Source organism: Vulpes lagopus, chromosome X (assembly GCF_018345385.1).
Source record: "Vulpes lagopus strain Blue_001 chromosome X, ASM1834538v1, whole genome shotgun sequence".
NCBI lineage: Eukaryota > Metazoa > Chordata > Mammalia > Carnivora > Canidae > Vulpes > Vulpes lagopus.
In genome coordinates this window covers 17,557,889-17,577,072 of record NC_054848.1, presented here as the reverse complement: position 1 = coordinate 17,577,072, position 19,184 = coordinate 17,557,889, and the positions used below count along the sequence as shown (strand labels likewise).

General features: G+C 43.5%; 1 protein-coding gene across 2 annotated transcripts in view; it reads left to right on the top strand.

Annotated features, from left to right (window-relative positions):
- Positions 1-19,184, top strand: part of SMPX (small muscle protein X-linked) — a 54,416-nt gene that overhangs the window by 16,447 nt on the left and 18,785 nt on the right. For both annotated transcript variants that reach the window (XM_041742149.1, XM_041742150.1), the window contains exon 4: positions 5,712-5,860. In XM_041742149.1, coding sequence (XP_041598083.1) covers positions 5,712-5,846 — 135 coding nt within the window. In that variant the 3' untranslated portion in view covers positions 5,847-5,860. The remainder of the gene's footprint in view (positions 1-5,711; positions 5,861-19,184) is intronic.

Sequence of the window (19,184 nt, the reverse complement as noted above, 5' to 3'; positions counted from 1 at the left end):
TTTCTTTGACTCTTAGCCATGAAACACACTGCTCCTCACTGCCCCTCAGCTCTTTAAGTGCCTGGCACAGTTACTTGAAGATGCTGAGTTTAACATGTAGTTTGTTGATTGAGGAAGTGTGTGCGCGTGTGTGTGCTGGGGGAATAGCCTCTCACATGCTCCTGGTCTGACAACAGTCACTAGCTCAGTAAGGTTTCACTCAGGGCTTATACTGAACCTACTAGAATGTCTTTAGTACAGCTTCTGATGAGTGACAAACCCCTGTGGGAGCTCAGGTAATAAGCACGTTAAATTACTTGTGGATTCAAACAAAAAGCCCCAATCTCTGGGTATTTCCTTTGAAAAGAGGACTTTGCAAAGGAGTCCATCAATTTCTGTCTTTTTTTCCTCCCGCTGATTCTTTACCTCTCCTCCAAATTCGGATGCCTGCTCGGCTGAAATGGAGGCTAAAATGAGTAAGTGCATTAAATCGAGGAACCCCTCCATCCCGCCCCAAAGTCTGCATTTCTTCACCAGCTGTGCCTTTTCTGATGAAACCTGGAAGGTCTGATACTGAAAAAAAAATTCAGGTTTCAGACCATGTCATTCACATAAGACAAGGAAAATGGAATTAAACAAGGCCACAGGGCATAGCTAACTGTATTTAATCTTTTTAAAAAGGCTTTTTTTTTTTTAACTTTTGTAGGTGACCTCTTTGGTATTTGCCCTCAAAGAACACCTATCACCATTTCAAAGCTTCCTAATAGAACTTTGGTTGTCCCTCATCTAACCTCTTCTTCCTGTAAATAATTCCTGACATGGTCCTAAGTTAGTAGTTCCAGCCTCCTATCAATAGAAAGATAAGTTTTCAAAGAAGAAGTTGGAGTATTTGAGTGACACCACCAAGGTCTGGAATTTCCACCACTTAGTCACCTTTGATGAATAAAAATTTTGAACATACAAGTTGAAACGACCCAGCACTACCCTGCATTTCTGGTACATAATTTCAAACTCTGACGCTGCTGACTTGGCTATCTAGTTCACTCCTGATTATGAGCCCTCCCTCTGGGATTTTGGTCAAGCATTTCTGAGTCTGTGTCTGCCAAATAGGATTCACTCTTGTCCTCAGAGCTTTGCTGAGAGGACTCAGCGATATAATGGAAATGGCACAGCCTAGCAAGCGTTCAGTAAATGATTGGCCATCAATTGATCTAATTATCTAATTTTCATGAAGGACTCCCAGGCCTATTATCTGGCGTATTGTAAGAAATAGGCATGGGGAGGTTGAAGAAAGGGCAGTGAAATTCTTCCCACACCTCTGTAATTAGGTTTTCTTCCCATGCTTCCTTAAGCTGTGTCTGTCACTCCCATGCCAGTCGGTCAGAAGGTAGCTTGACCCGGTTTTCTCACTAAACTGACGGATGTAACAGTTGTTTTGGAGGGTTGCATCTCATCTTCCCTCTGCGGTAAAGATGACCCTCAGTTCTCCACTGTACAACTGGTGCTTTCCTCCTTACAAGTGTCCCAGTCAGAGGGTTGGGAAAGCACTTTGCTCTCACACTTGTCTGATGGTTCCAGCACATTCTAAAATAGACAAGAACTGATATAGCCTGTTTGTGAACACCTACTTTCTGATAAGCCACATGTACAGATGGCTAATCAATATTCTGCACAGGATGAAGGGAGTGAGGTATCCACAGAGATCCAGAGACCCCAGGAGTGTTTCTTGAAGTGAGCTGTACCTTTCTCATGGGGCTCCATGGGCTGGGAGGGTGGTATTCTGTTTCTGTAAGAGCAGAAATGAGCTCTCTCGGGGCTTGTGGGGTCTTAGGTAGGGTTAGGATCTAATGACTCAAAGTCTGGCCCGGACCTTGGAGTGAGTTTCTCATGGAAACAACATTGCATGGGGAACAGTTAGGCAGCTTGGCTTGGCTACAAGGGGCATTAAGTAGGATTTTGTGGGTTTGCCCCCTTTTGTCCTGTAGTTTGGAGGGAAAAATGGAATCTGAAATAAAAATAACTTCTACAGCCACACTTCCAAAAAATTTTCTAGTTCGCAAACCTGGAATTGCTTACATACTTAGCTTTGGGATTTGTTGCCTAGCCTTGCATTAAGATAATCACTGTATAAAATGGAGATTATAACACAGCATCCCTGAACACAATAGGCCACCTCGATCACAGCCAGTAGCTCCCCCATCTCAGTCCTGACGCCATCTCCTATGTGAAGAGGATGTACCCCAGCAGGAAGCCAGGATCAGCCTTTGGCTGTCTGACAAGGCCTGTGAGCACTGGCTGGGTCTTCAGCCCACCTATGGTCTCTGTGAGCCCTTTACTCTGCTCACAGAGCTGGAGCGCACCCTCCGTCTGCTCGGCCCAGCCAGTGTTGGCATGTGCCCGACATAGAGGCCTTACAGCCAAATCCTTACAAGCAGGGCCCATCTTTTGGATAATACAAGGCAGCTGCTTGCCTCGAGTGATTTGAAGGGTATTGACAAGCCTCCATTCTGCCTCTCAAATCTCTTTTTTTGACCGTAATTCCATCATTATTAAACCAGAAAATAGCATGTTGGTCCGTTCTGTTAATTATTTCCCTCTCCACCTTGTGCCCTTACAAGATGCAAACACACTGCTTAATTCCGGTCTCACTACTGCCTAGCTGTGAGGCCGTGGGCAATTTTCTTACTCTTTCCCTCCCTGCCCTGGGCCTCAGTTTCCTCAACTATACAACAGGGACAATAGCAGATTTATTGCATTGGTGTGAGAATTCAATGAGTTAGCCTTTGTAACTTAGAACAGCTAGCAGTGTGGTTGCTCTTAGTACTAAGTCCTCAGTGTCTGAGCACAGACGAGCACAGCAGACTCCATCACCGCACAGAGGGGAGGTTAGGGGAGATCTCAATAGGGTGTCTGGTAGTAAAGGGGGAGATGGAAGCAAGATATCCAGAAAATGGTTCACCATTTCGCCACATTTTACAAATACTTTGTCACTGCCCCCAGGGGAATGTTTCCCTTGACAACAGCCATTCCCAAAACTGGTAAAGTGCACCGGCTGATAAGCCCTCTCTCTCGAGCTCTCTTTATCTCAACCAAAGAAAGTCTTCCATGTCCCTTCTCAGTTCAAATATCTATGTACAAAAGGAAAAAAAAAAGTATTATGCATTAGCCAAATGGAGCCATCTGGAGCCCTGCCAACTCATGCCTTTATTTATTATAATTCTTATAATAAACTTATAGAAGAAATAGGATCTGATTCCCATTTTTTAAAATAGGAGAGAAGTTTCAATTAAGAATATGCACCACCATTAACCCCTTCTTGAGTCAATGTCATGTCTACTTATTGAATATATCCATTTATAATTTCCATCATATGTGACCATGCCAAATCAAGTGCTAAAAGTCTTACCTTATAAAAAAAAGCCCAGTACATTGAGGTTTTAATAATTTGGAAGTGACTAATATTAAATATTATCATCCTCTATCTGTGTATGTTCACATAGTAAATCTTTGCATATAGACACATAACTACACACAGCAGCTTTATGCGTTAAATGTGCCAATATAGCACATTTTGATATTACAAACACAGTGAATGTGATGTACCCAGGAACTTAACAGAAGGAATTAGAGACATTTTTCTTCTTCATGCTTCTTTATTAAGATCTACCCACCTAACAACCATGGGAACATTCATAAGTGAGGAAACATTCTTCATTTCAGTGCTACACATATTTAAAAAAAAAACCAATTTATAGCCTTGTTTAAAACCTCTTTCCAAAAGCCTAGCAAAGAACACTTTTGAATACCTGGTGCTCCAAGTGGATGTTTAATAGTTTTAATTATTGCTTCTAAATCTGCATTTATAAATGATAAATGTGTATCCTTGATAAAAGGAAGCCAATCCTATGGCTCTGTACGTTGGCCTGAGGAAACATTATTTTCCAGATATTTACAACAGGTACAGTCTACACTGAATCACTTTATCATTTTGTGTGGGTGACACATTAGCTCTTTCATCAGTGCTGTGCCAACATTCAAAGAAAATGACTACAGGAGAAACCATTAGTCCTTAGAAGAACAGCACGTTAATATTTTATATTTCTACTCACCCCTCAAACAGGCAATTCTATAAAGGACATGACTACCAAATAATTGGTTAGAGGTTGGGACTCTTGAACAGTTTCTTCCCTTTCCCTGTAGGTTCCAGACATTTTGAGAACTAGATGTAGGAGCCAGATGGAGGCAAAGCCCAGCATTAGCTTGAATACCCAGGTCACAGGGCTGCCTGGTTAGGCTGGCAACAAGTATGGGCATAGGGCTTGAACCACAGGCAAAGGTGTGGTTTCTTACTCCTTTTCCCTGAAACTGTATTGGTTTACTCAGTTGTTGGCCAAACAGATGAAGCCCTGCCAGTCCCACATCTTGACTGTGTTAGTTTGGGTCCTCCAAGAAGCCCACAGAACGATAGGCTTGGACATACAAGATATTTATTGGCGAAACCACTTGTAAGGAAGAATGGGAGGGTGGTTGGATGTGATGTGGGTGAAGAAGAGTGGGACAGCGGATGGGGGCGAGACCTCTTAGACCTCACTGCTGTTCTAAGGAAAATTCTCGAACTGAAGTTCCTTCCCAAGAGCCTCTTGTCTCCCGGGAACAGGCTGGCCTCAGGATCCTGTGACACTCAGTCATTGGGCACGAGCAGAGCAGCCGTGGGAAGTGTGATCTCAGTGTGGTGATGGGCGGCTTGTAGGGCGAAGCAGCTGGGGCCAGTCATCTAATTACCCTGCCGGAGAAAACTGATCGGAGAGGCGTGCTCCTGTGGCTGCCACGGTGATCAAATGTTCCTCCAACATCTCTCTTCTAGGGCCAGAGAATAAGCTCCCCACCTCTACCATAGGAACAATGAGCTCATAAGCAACTTTTTTCTATAGTAATGACTTGGGGGTTGTAGGAGCCACATACAGCCACTGATCTCATTGTTACAGTCACTGTTAATATGTATGTTTGGCGTATGTACACAGGTGTATATTTGCCATTATGGTACATTCTTGGGATTAATCAGCTAAACAATAATGGGCAAGTGTGCACATCTGTACCAGGCATTAGAGGAGCCACAAAAAAAACCATATAGGATGTGGTCTCGCCCTAAAGCTGCAACAATATAAAAACATTAAATAATAGGAAATTTCAAATAGCTCCTAAAGCTGGGAGGGAGAACTGGGCCTCCTCTGTGACTCCACCTCATCCCACCCACATTCAAGAAGGTTTTGCTTATATAAATACTAGTTTGTTTATGCTTCCCAGAGATGTTATTGGAACAAAGGCTGGCAGCTACTGCACCCCAAAGAAAAATATTTTTAAGCTTCTGGACTAAGTCATTGTTAGAGCCAACTGTGTACTAACATTCTACAAATCTCTGCTGTGCAGGCATATTAGGATCCTAAGATACGAAATTAAATTCGCTCTCGTAAGGTGCTTCTCCTGGAAACACAAATCCTAACTAGTCATAATGTTTGTTGGTTTTCAGGCATTGAATAGTACTCCTGTGTTTTCTAAGTCACATGGAGATGACTTGTTTTCTTCTTCCAACTTTATTTCATATTCGTCTACAAACTTCAGATCTTCTGGAAGCTCCGAGGGTGTCTCAACAGCGCAGGAACAAGTGACAGAGAGCCCAAATGCCTTTTTTTTTTTCAGAAAGCCCATCCCTTCTTTCTTTTCTTTCTCTTCAGGGTGCTCCTCCCACCTCGGATGAGGAGAAGAAGCCAATGCCAGGAGCGAAGAAACTTCCAGGACCTGCGGTCAACCTATCAGAGATCCAGAACATTAAAAGCGAACTGAAGTACGTCCCCAAAGCTGAGCAGTAGTTGGAAGAAAGAAGGTGAGTGAAAAATTATTTCCTTCCACTTAAAAAGACTGCTATAAAATGGGTTACGGAAGCCTTCCCCAGAGGGAGTCTGGAATTCCAGAAGCATTCATTAAGCTCCAGGGCCTTCAGTTTAGACCAGTTTTTCTGATGCAAAGATTTTCTGGTAAAGCCAAGCTTCGGGGCCTGTCATATTTCATAACCAGCTGGAGAGCCATAGAGGATGTTTGTCTGCCAACCCCTTTCTGGTCACCTTCTTTGCTGGGGGAGGGCAGGGTTGGGAGTGGGCCCTGGGGAGCTTTTCATCTTGGGGTCCCTCATTCCACGCCTCAGTTTCCCCACCCAGATGCCACGAAGAGTGATGAACTTAGTCTTGAGGAGAGGCTCATGGGAGCAAGGTGTTGAGGAGGTCTGGAAGTGTAAAGAGGGTAGGGATCAGTTCAGGCCTTGACAGGAATAACCCAGATGTGTGCAGAGCAGACCAAGGGGCCCCAGTGATGACTCAGAATGTGCATGAGGGAAGAGCAGGCTCAAAACTGTACCTGCCACCCTCCCAAGGAGGCAGTGGAGGCAGGGCCTGTGACCTTATTTTTATTGTTAATGGATCTGTTCAATCATGACCCTCTGGTGAGGGCTCAGCCCTGCCCCGCGTCTGCAGACCTGACAGGTGCGGACTGGTTTGCGAATTTTGCCAGCAGGGGGCGTGTGGAATCGGCCTGTCCTCTCTTTCCAGCTCTCTCCTGGGAACCTGAGAGCACATCTACTTTATCCAACATTACTGAATCCCACCATGCACAGTTTATTCCGTTTCTTAAGCAGAAGTTTAAGTTCAGAAGACAGGAATCTACATTGGTAACACAAAACAGGTCTTTATCTGGCTGACTGCCCATTCATTCGTTTGTTCATCAACTCACTCATTTCTTCAATATTTGCTGAGTATCCCCTATGTGCTGAGCAGTAGAGACGTGTGTTAATCATATACCATGTGCCAGATACTGTATGAAGAGCATCACATCCATCGCTTCTGATACCCACTTATTGCTCCCATTCTTGAGATGAATCTTACAGAAAGACTGGTTTTCCCTGTCTGTCATGCATCCTCAAGAGGGCATGTGACTTCAAAGTTAGTGCTGTCACTTACGTGTTATTCTACTTCACCCCTTCCTCCCACCGTACCTTACAGAGGTATCACACGCTCCCTATGGGTGTCAGGGTGACCTCTGGCCATGTAGGTCAAGGCGACCTCTGGCCATGTAGGTCAAGGCAAGCACAGCACTGGAGCCCTGCCGAGCCTTCTCCTGTAGACATAACGAAGAATAGAACATTCTCTGAGATAATCCCAAGTGTAATGGCAATGTTACTTGTGTCACGCTTATGCCGGCTTACTAGAACATTTCCAAGTTAGCTCTACGGAAGAGATTTCTTTATGGTACAGAGAAAGAGGAGCTGTTTTGAGTTAAAATAACACAACACAGTATCTAGTGTTTTCAGCACAGTTACATAAAAGAACAAAGGAGTAAGAATAAAATACAGTGGATTCTATGACTCTAGAAAGAATCCCAGGAACCTGGCCAGGGCCCAAGTGACGCAAGCAGGAACTGACCTGAGGTGCGGTGACAAACACTTATTATTTATGACAGAATGAAACAAGTTGATGATGAGCATCATTACACTCTGCCCTGCTTATATAGCCAAGCTGAGATGAAATACTGCAATATGCTTGGGATGAAGCTGCAGAACTTTCTTGTGAGAAACCCCGGGGAAGGGAACTAAACGTTGTGTAATATTTATTATCATCACCCAACCAAGGCCAGTTAGACACATGAATCTTTAATGTAAACTTTAAAGGACTTTGCTCTTATGAAATCCATGTCGACCTAAATTTAACCCTGGTTACGGTTTCAGCAGAACTTGGTTTTGAAGATTCAGAGGAATGCTGTTTTAAAATGAGCTCAGAGAGGATCTTGAAGTGTTATCTGGCAGTGAGTGTGCAGCCTTGGATCTATGGTTACAGCAATGGGGAACAATATCAACTCAATAAAATACCGAAAAGTTACCCGATAGCCAGGACAAGATTTTTCTTACTTCATTTTCTCAGAGAAGACTATAATGATTCTTTTTCCCTGAACAAATTCTAATAATGCAAAACCACTCAGAGAGGCCTATTTTTCCTTATTCTTACAGGAATGTGAAAACCTAACGTTGTCACGGTAATTGATCTGAATTCCAAATGAGTACAGTCATTGTTTTAAGCCAAGGAATGACCTTTATTTCTTGTAGCAGAGGTAGTAGGCTGGTTTGCTTTTGATGTACTAATTCTTCTCCCACAATTATGTCAGATTTTGAGACTTCCATGGTCATGGTTTGTGGTCACAGAGGGAGAGCCTTTTTTAACATTGATTCATTCAGTGGACTCATAAGGCATAAATATCCTGGACCAGCCATCATTTAGCCTCTTACTGGTTGGCCTGATTTCCTCCTTCTGGGCTACCTCTTTGTCTTTGCTGCTTGATCAGGAATCTCCTATGTCTACAGTCAGAAGCTACCATTGGCTTGTTTCTTTATAGCTATAGCAGATTCCACCTCAGACTTCATAGATAGGGATCTGGAGAACCCAAAGGACTGCTCAGGGCTGGTGTCCAGCAAGCTGGGTGTCCTTTTCTGTTCCCTCTCTATCCTCAGATCAGACCACAGGTGCCCAGTAAAGAGCCTCTAGCTCTGTACCGTGGCATTTTCTTCATTATGTGCTAAGATATATAGATGTCAAACTTGGTCTCCACTCTAGGGATACTTTGATCTTGGTGGAAAGATAAAATACTTCAAAAGGCAACTCAAGAATTAGACAGCAGCTCAGTGATTCAAGATATCCAATGACTGTTTATGATCCTCTAAGTAGGCAGGAAAGATAACTGATGTTATGATTTATGAGAGGGGTAACTTGTGATGATTTTGTGTCAGGGACAGTTTGAAGGAGGTAGTGGGAATGGATGGTTTAATAGAGGCCCAGAATTAGCCTCTGGACATATGGAATGTCCAGAACATCATTAATAGACAAGCCTAGTGAGATCAAACAGTTCCTCTAGGGCAACATCCTTAAACTTCTGGAGCGGAGCAAAACAAGATCGTTCAACCAGCCCACACCATCTCTTCTCTTCTTCCAGTGGTAAAAAAAACTCAGTGTTTTTTTTTTTTTTATAAAGAACTCAGTGTTAACAAAGCATTGGGGAGGAACAAAATAAGTATCAAAGTGGTAGCAATACAGCAATCACAAGAAAAATGGTTAACAAAGGCAAACCCTAAGAATAAATCTACAATTATGTTAATGAGCACAAACAGCAGCAATTTAAAGTCCTGGGACCCATGAAGCACTAGAGAGAAACTGTTGTTCTGAAGCTGCAGGAATTCTTCCTCTCTGTGTTGGACATTACAGTATGGCCACATGTTGTGTGGCAGCCAGACTTCATGGTTACATACTAAATCAGGGCTTCAGAAAGATACGAAATTTAATGATTCCTAATAATTCACTTAATAGCTTTTGGCTATGCATGGACTTAATCCCCATCTGCCATTAAGAACTGAAGAAAGCACTCGCATTTTTGCATTAGGAAGACTTTTGAGGTCAACCAGTGGGTATTGGACCATTCTCTGAGAAACACTGTGGTAGGGCATGGAGAGTGAGTTCAAATGATCCGCAATGCTTGTGTGGTCATACACAGCCCCATGATCTCGAGCTGGCCTCTATCCCATACCCCACATCAGCCAACCAGCCTTGCTTCTGGAGTTTGTGAATTTGACAAGAACCATCATAATGCCCTGATAGAGGAGGTATGCCTTCTTCCAGCACTCTGCCCCACCCCTAGCATCTTCTGTTTACGCCATCACAATATTTACCAAAGTGATGTATTGGTTTCCTTGTTTATACCTTCTTTATGATGCTAGGATATAGCTTCTTTTTTTTTTTTCAGGATATAGCTTAAAGGCTGGTGGGGGGGCACCTGATATGTCATGAGCATATAAGGCATGTCTGTAGAATGTTACTGGTGCTGTGACCATAGCAAGTTTGGTGGTCCCTAAAAATGTGTTCTTGCTAGACTCCCCAAGTCCTTGTATTCTAATGGGGATTACTATTTAAAAGCAAGACTAGCTTTTCTTGCCAGGTCTGAAAGTAACATTGAAATATGCGGTCTGAAAGCCGCATATGTAGGTATCAATTAAGTTTAAAATAATAAAGGGCATGGTTTCCAAAAATAGAGCTGCTAATATTGATTTGATTGGTTGGTTACTGATTTGAGACCTTGGAATTGCTTAATCAGTCAAGGTCTCAGAAATTTGACTTGAATTCACTGATTTTAACTTCATTATTCCTCTGGGAAACCAAAAATTTGGAGAAGATGTCACCTTTGGTTCACAGTCTTCAAAGGGAGAAAAACATGTAAAACCAGAAGAAAATAATTTACTTATCAAGAGTTATTTGGATTTATTTTTCAAAGACCATCTAGGTCCAGATAAGACATATTTACCAACCATTCATCCAGAGAGATGTCATTTCTGCTAGAAGAGAACATAAGGTGTTCATTACTCTTAAATGTTAACTACTATGCATCACCATTGTTCCTGCTGATTCAAGGGCTAATTTTGAGTGTTGGCAGGAGGGCAAATTGATGTACCCAGACATCTGATGAAAAGTGCATTTAGTACCTAACAACAGACCCCTGAAATACATGATTCAGAGACTTACAAAATTAAAGGAAGAAAGAGTTCAACAATAAGAACAGGATAATTTAATACCCCACTTTCAACAGTGGACAGAAGTAGACAGAAGATCAACAAGGAAACTTAGTCTTTTGGGGATGCTATATAGCAGTATACCTTGGACTGGGGGGCTTATAAATAATAGAAATTTATTTTTTCACAGCTCAGGAAACTGAGAAGTCTAAGATAGAGATGCCGACAGATTTGGGGTCTGATGAGGCCCTGCTTCCTGGTTTATTTTTTTTAATAATAAATTTATTTTTTATTGGCGTTCAATTTGCCAAAATACAGAATATTTTCTCATCCCGTCAAGTGCCCACCTCAGTGCCTGCCACCCAGGCACCCCCACCCCCCGCCCACCTCCCCTTCCACCACCCCTAGTTCATTTCCCAGAGTTAGGAGTCTGCTTCCTTATAGATGGCCATTATCTAACTGGATCCTCACATAGTGGAAGGGATAAGGGAGCTCTCTGGGGTCTCCTTTATAAGGGCATGAATCCCATTCAACAGGGCTCCCCTCTCATGACCTAGTCACCTCGCAAAGGCCCCACCTCCAAATGCCGTCACATTGGGATTACATTTCACCATATGAATTTGCATGGATACAAACATTCAATCTACAGCAGAAATAGAAGACTTGAATAATACTATCAACCAACTATACCTAAGAGACATTTATAAAACATTCCACCCAACAACAGAAGAAAACACATTCTTCTCAAGTGTACATGGCATATTGTCAGGACAAGCCACAGGTTAGGCCATAAAGCAAGTCCCAATAAGTTTCAATGGACTGAAATCATGCAAAGTATGTTCTTGGACCACAGTAGAATGAAAGTAGAAATCAGTTATAGAAGAAAGTTTGGGAAATCCCCAAGTTGTGAAACTTAAATACCACACTCCTGAATAAACCAATGAATGAAAGAAGAAATCACGAGGGAAATCAGAAAATACTTTGAGACAAACAAAACCAAAAAGACAATATACCAAACTTGTGGGATGTGGTGAAAGCAGTGCTTAGAGGGAAATTTACGGTTCTAGACACCTACATTAAAGAAGAAAGGTCTCAAATCAGTAACCAACCAATCAAATCAATATTAGCAGCTCTATTTTTGGAAACCATGCCCTTTATTATTTTAAACTTAATTGATACCTACATATGCGGCAGATGATTAAATTGATGTGTAAATGGAAATATCTTTCCTTTCAAAAAGTAAGATGTAATATGCCTTAAAAATCAATTCGTATATACTATAACAAAACAGAAGGTGGGAAATAGAAAATAATCACCCATAAGATCACCATTTTAGCATTATACTCATTTTGATAGCTGCCCCTCCAGTATTTCCTCTACGTTTACATATAAGATACAATACGACAAAGTTGCTGATATGGGATTTGGGGTTATCAGGGCATGGAAGGTTTGGTCTCATTACCTTCTACCTTTGCAATTTAGAGCTCAGGGTCTCTATCCCCTCATTTCATAAAAAGCAGAAAGCGGTGTCTTCCTCATAGGGTAGCTGTGAAGGATCAGGGAGATGGAGAGATTTAAGAAAGTGTAGGTGGGCATGGCACCCAGGGCAGGGTAATTATGCAAAGATGGGAACTGGTTCTCCTTTTACTTTTTCTTTACATAGCGTCATTCACAGCACGCGTATGATTTCATATCTTGCTTTTTCCACACTACATTTTCTCAGAAGAATATTTTTTATGTTGCTTTGTGGCCTTCAGAGTTAAGATGATTTATTTCTCATAGTGCTTGGCTTATCATGATTTCATAACCTTTTCCCTTTTCCAGAAGACAAAGGACTGATTTATGGTTGCTACACAGAACTAAATTTAAAAAAAAGAAAAAAAAAACTTCTCTAAATATCTTCTTTGATTTGCTGGAAATTTCTGTCTTCAATTTAAAAATGTTCCCCACTTTGACTCAATTACAGAAGCTCTCTTCACTTTTTTTTTTGAAGGAAATGGCTTTATCCTGAGATGTTTCACTCTCTAGTGAAGCCATTTTTCCTTTGATTTGTGATGCTCTTTTTTTTTTTTTTGGTTCTCCACTTGGTTAGGATAAAGATGAGTTCTGCCGCAGTTCTGAACTCCATCAAGGTTTTATTCATTTGTTTTCCTGACCATCAAAGCTATTATTCTAGGCCCTGGTTACAAACTGTGTGGGTGCCAAGTGCTCTTGTGGGTGAACATAAGAAGCCTTTGAGTTGATTGTGGCAGTTGCTTTAAGAGCCTCTCCACAGCAAATACACAGAAGCTATCTGGATGGTTTCTCTTAAAACAGAGATCTGGAGGGCCTAGTGTGTGAACTAGTGGGGGAGAGCTGGAATCAGTGAGAGAGCATTCAGGGGGTAGACCTGAGACCAGAGAAGCACATCTGCTCCAGTCAGCTTGGTGGAAGGTGGAGGTGACTGAGGACCCAACTGTAGAACCCTGGACATGGGCACATAGATTTCCATGGGCTAAAGGACACTTCTGACTGGCAGCACTTGCCATGCTTGCAACACACTGGAACTCAGTACGCCATCTCAGAAGTGTGGGGATTGGTACGGGGTGCCAGTGTCTGCAGACAGCTTGAGTTATCACACCTGGGAGGAGGTATGGGCTGCTACCGTCATCTAGTGCACAGACGCCAGAGATACTAGTAAATGTCCCCCAGTGCCCAGGACAGGCTCCTCCCTGCCAGCCCCAAGCAAAGAATTATCTAGTCCCAAATGTTAGTAGTGCTGAGAGTAAGTAATCCTGATTTTCCCAGTTTGAAGGTTTATGTCGGGACTGACTTGTTTGCCTTTCCAAACAATCAGTGTATTGTATTTTACAGAAATTAAAACATTAATAAAAAGAATAATAAATAATTGCCCAGTATTTATTATCTCTTTATAGTCACAGAGACTTAGGAATAAAAATAAAACCCTCTTGAATAGGATTCTTTTGTCAGCTGGTAAACGAAATATATTTATGGTAGATGGTATACATAGAATATTCCCCAGTAATAGTATTAGGCCTTAAACACAACTATTTTTTATAGGTTCTTTTTTCATCTTAAATGTATCAGAAAGCAGTAGGTCATCTTAGCGGCTCATCAAGTCTTTAAAATCTGAATGCTAAGCATTTGTAATCACCGGCACCAACGTCAACGTCATCCTTTTCGTTGCCCTCATTGGCGTGACCACGGAGTGTGTGCTCAGGGGATGCCCGACGCCACGGCTCGTGCTTCGCCTACGTTAGTTCATTCACTGCTTGTGCTGACTACCTGGAGTATACACGATGCTGCTCAGACACTTAAGGAAAAGAAGGCCAGGAGACTTTACGAACTTGACCAGGGGTACCCCGCTTGCAGGCCACAGAGAGGAGATGCAGATTGTCGTCTGTCATACTCCACAGCCTCTCCTTTTAATCACTGTCACCCACTGCACTCTCTGAACAACTTCTCTTAGTTGAATCTTCCAGGGTTTGCAAATATTTCACTGTGTCAGGTCAGAGTAAAACAAGCAAAGGCTAAGCTCTTCACAAAGAGGTGATCCTCTAACTCTGACTCATTGGTTTATTCATTCGTTCGTTTGCTCATTCATTCATTCGTGCATGAACTCATTCATTCATTAATTCATTCAACAAGCACTCATTAAGCAAGGAGCATGTGCCAAATGTGGAGGGTATCAGCGTTGTCGACTCGGATATGAATCGGTGTCTGCCTGGCTTCAGTTGAATGCACAGAACGCTGCATGGAAGCACAAGTAATTTGCTTTTTTTAAAGGTCTTGAAGAAGAGGAAGGGTTGATGTCCATAAATATCAGAGAGTGTGAAAGAGAGGAGGATTGAGAGAAAGGCAGAGGAAGGAAGGGAAGGAAGGAACGGAGAAAGGGATGGGACAGCAGCGACAGTGGCAGTGCTGGGGACCACGGGGGCCCGGCTCGCTGCTGACAAACGGCAGCAGAGGAATGCCAGGCCTCGGTGGAGGCCGCCTGCGCTCCGGGGGCGAGCGAGGGCTTGGCAGGCGTCGCTGTGTCATCACGAGGCAGCCGGCTCCTACCCGTGAAGGCTTTTCTCTTGTTCCCTCTCCCGCTGCGTGCAGCCCACACAGAAAACCGGGGAAGTGAATTCCAGGCTGTCTAATCAGGCTTGGCTGCGTCGTGACAACACTGCTCGTTTTAACTCCCTCCGCACGTTGTGGCATTTGAGAAGGGGAAGGAATCACGAGGAGCAAGTCAAGACTCGCTTGTGCTCCGGGGCCACCGCTCCCTGCCTGGGAGGCCGCGGCTCCACAGCCTCTGCTTTAGGGCTTTATGCAGCCGGCCAGGTGGTGGCTGCTTTAATCCCAGGCGGGGCCGGTCAATTGGCTCCTCACTGAGGGAAATTTCTATCAAGCAGTCCACAGATTGGAGTCGCTTTGGTCCAGGCAGGTGGCAGAAAGACTGCTCAGAGCAATTCGTCCTGACTGCTGGAAAAGCAGCAGAGCGCAAGCGAGTCCCACTGCCCCCAAGTCACCGGTGGCTCTTCCTCCCACCGCAGAAAACCTGCCCTGACACGCAGCAGGCACAGCCTAATCCTTAACAACTCGGAGGCTATTGCACTGCCTAGCTCTCGCCTCGCCCCCCCCCCCCCCATTTTGGACACAGATGATAGGAATCACGGCTGCCCTTTAGTTGCAGAGGCAATGATTCATTCCTGAGAACTTACCAAACAGGTTTATTAAATTCTGAGTGCTCAAACATCCGTTTATTCAGACTCAATTGCTTTTCATCTTTTAATCATTTTGTACATGAGTTACTTGGAATTTACTTTAGCTGAATTAACCTTTTTCTTCATAATGCAAGTTAACAGCTCGAACCGGATTTCAATGGGAATGAGTAAAGTATGGGAAAGACTCATTTAGTAAGTGAACATCTGCCAGGCCCTGCAGTGTTAGAGTAGGCGCCGAGGACGGTGCCCCTGCGGGAGCTCACGGTCCGGCCAGGGGAGGACGTGAGCGGGGGCATTAGCTTGTAAAGGGTGCAGCAGGAATGACGCAACAAGACACAGCCTTTGAATATAGGCGACGAAGATTCTAGAGAGGATGTTAGAAAACAAATATTCGAAAAGAAGGTTGATGAGCAAACACTTTAGAGGGAACTTGGGTATAGGTTCAGGCCCCGGCTTTGCTATTCCCTTGGTCTGTGATTTGGCATAATCGCTCTGTGTCTTTGTCTGAAAAATAAGGAAAAAATCCCTACCTCACAGGGGTGATTTTGCTCCTGACCCTAAGGGACATATTGCAATGTCTGGAGAAATTTTTAGTTGTCACCCCTCAGGGCAGATACCACTGGCACCTAGTAGGTTGAAGCCAGGGGTGCCACTGACTATCCCACAATGTGCAGGACAGCCCCCCACAAGAAATGTCAGTAATGATGAGATTGAGAAACACCAAATGCCACAGTGCGCATAAAGTCCTGAGCCCAGTGGTAGCTATTATTACTGATGACAGCATGTTACCAGGGGAAGGAACCTAATCGAAGGCATTAGGCAGTGGATGTGCTAGAGTGGGCACAGCTGCACTCCACGTCCAGCTGTATCATGTAGTAACTCTGTGACCTTGTGCAAGTTGCTGGGCACTCTGAGCCACACATCTAAGTAGGAGTGAGGATACCAATCTTGAGATGGAGCCATAAAGACATGGAGTTGACTCCGATGGGGCATCTGGCATGAACCAGCATCCAGAGAGTGTTCATTCCCTTCATAGTCCCCACTTCTTGCCTACACCCTCTGTCTTCTACCCTCTTCTACCAAGGGCAGCGATTGGTTGGTTGGTTTTTAAATGAAATGCTCTCTAAAGAGTAGCTCTGCAGATTTTCCCAGGGAATATAAAAGAGCTCACTGAAAATGAAACTCTACTAATTGTCTGTGACTAACAGGAGCTCACCGAATCACCTGCAAGCCTCCGAGAAGCTCTCTTTCTCCGCCACCACCTACCTTGCGTCATCCAAGCCTGAGCCAGTTTGTGAGAGGATTCCTAAGCTGCGTGTGAGCTCCTTCTCCAGGAGGAGGCACTGCAGTCCCACTTTTCCAAACCCGCAGCAGCTCCAGTTTCCAAAGCCCTTGTCTCCACAGTAAAATTACAAACATTTCACTCAAGTGCTTTCATTTTGTTTTGGAAGCTTCAAGGGATTTCCACTCCTCCTCCTACCATTTTAAAGCAGCAAATATACCTGGTTTGTAATTTCAGACTTTTCCCTGAAGAAAATCAGTTTAAGAAATATTTGGGAGGCCAAGCTGCCTTCTGTTATCAAGGAAAAGTGAAACAATGCATTTGAGACACCATTTTACTGAGCATTTCGAATGGGCTTGATGGCCAAAAAGAGGTATCTCATCTTTTTAGTAACCTTTGGTGCACAGACTATGTTTTATCGGAGTCTGGTCTAGAAATGAAAACAAGATCCATATCAATATAAAGATCCAGAAAGTGCCCTAGGTGTCTTCTCTATGACGTCTTCTCCTGGCTCATGCCCATTCACATCCAATTTATACCTGTTATTACTTCCTAGGAGTGTTTTCTGCCTCTTTCTGATGTTGCTTAACTTGATCATTAAGTAATGTCCACTTTGTAATAAGAGTGAAACAGGTAGGCAGGCATTAATAAACACATGTGCCCAACAACATGGCAGCTTGGCCACTGTGAATAAGCCACTTAAGAGGGCACCACGAGCCAGGCGATGAGGAAATAGAGGCTTATTTGGAGTTTTAAGTTTTACCGAAATCACATCTTTTAACGAGAGACTAATAGCAGCAATAACATTAACAAGCCCTTGTACTTGATTTTAAGACTTCCAAAGTACTTCTATGTTCGCTTTTGAGGCTCACAGCAGTTCCATGAGACAGGAAGGGCAATGAATTTGCAGTTCCTTCTTATGTGACTTCCAACTTCACACAGGGGAGAAGATTGTGGGATGTGTCATCTCCTTCCAGAGAAAGTTCATTTTAAGACTATTAATTAAGCCTAGTTAAGAGCATCTGGAAAAAACAAACAAACGGGTGCAATCTCTTTAAATTAGAGAAGTAGGATCGCCGCACAGTCTACAGCAGGTGCCAAAGAAGGGTTAGTTACAACCCGTGCCATGGGCCAGAACTGAACAGGTAATGGCTTGCTCTGCTTATACCCAGGAGGACTTTTCTCATTGAAAAGACACCTAGGATTAATCTATCCACTTCTATGAATAGATATAGCCCAAAGGAAATGTACTCTCTGAACTTTTTTTTTTTTCCAATTTAAGGTTGTTGGTTTATTTTAAAAAGGCGTGTTTTGCAGCTATTAATGTCCCACATCATACAGATAACCAGCTTTACCTCCCCCCAGCCCCACCCCATCCCCTCCAGTTGTCTTTTATATATATATTTATATATATATTTTTAATTGAAGTTCGATTTGCCAACATATAGTATAGCACTCAGTGCTCTCATCCTGTCAAGTGCCCCCCTCAGTGCCCGTCACCCAGTCACCCCATCCCCCTGCCTGCCTCCCCTTCCACTACCCTTTGTTCGTTTCCCAGAGTTAGGAGTCTCTCATGCTTGGAAAACGAGTGGGAAAAATTAGAGAGGGTGACAAAATACGAACTTTTATTTCTATTTACGGTTTTCTTGCTGCCTAACCTTAAAAAATCATATTGTATCATTTTTATTTATTTAATTTTTAAAAGTAGGCTGCACAGTCAACGTGGGGCTTGAACTTATGACCCTGAGATCAAGAGCTGCATGATCTATTGACTGAGCCAGCCAGGTGCCCCATATTGTATCCTTTATATATGTATAAACATACAATACACACACACACACACACACACACACACACACAGGATCCCAGATTTGAAAATCAGGTTGAAATATCTTCATTTCAGAAAGACTAGGTGGCAAACAAATGCCCCCGGGGAAGACTTCACTTTAAGAAACCCCCAAAATCATCTCCCTAAAGGTACACTCTCCTGGAAAGCTCTCCACTGTCACCAACAGCCAAGAAATGGCATCCTGGATTCCCTGTAGAATCATATATGAAGTTTACTGCTGGTTATCTGTCAGGGGAGAGAGAGCCTGGGAGTCTGAGCCAAATCCAATTCAATTATGGGCCAATTATAGACCTGCTTCCACTGCCAGGAACGGGCCACACCACCAACCCAGCTGGTTTCAGAGCCCCTGGCTGGCAGGGACTCCCTGTACATGAGTAGAAGAGCTGGTGGCTCAGATAAGACAAAATAGCTGAGACGGTGTTTGGAGAGCAGCACAGATGGCGAACGCCAGTATGCCTCCCCTGAACCTCCTAACCATCTCACTACCAATCTTTCACAATTGACTCCAGACTCCATTTTCCCTCCTGGGTGGCACCCCTTCCCATGATCAAATTATGAAACACCAAGAGGTGGTAGTCAGGGCTTTGCTCTCGCACTCGGAGTCAATCTTGCAGCCCTGGCCACGCTGCTAACTAGGAGCACAGTGTCTGGATTACCCGCATCACCACTGACAGCTTCACCCAAGTTAGGAGTTAAAATGCCAAGAAAGTTGAGTTAGAAACTTGGGTTAGGTGAAAATAAAGCTATCTCTGTTAAAAATCAAAACAGCTT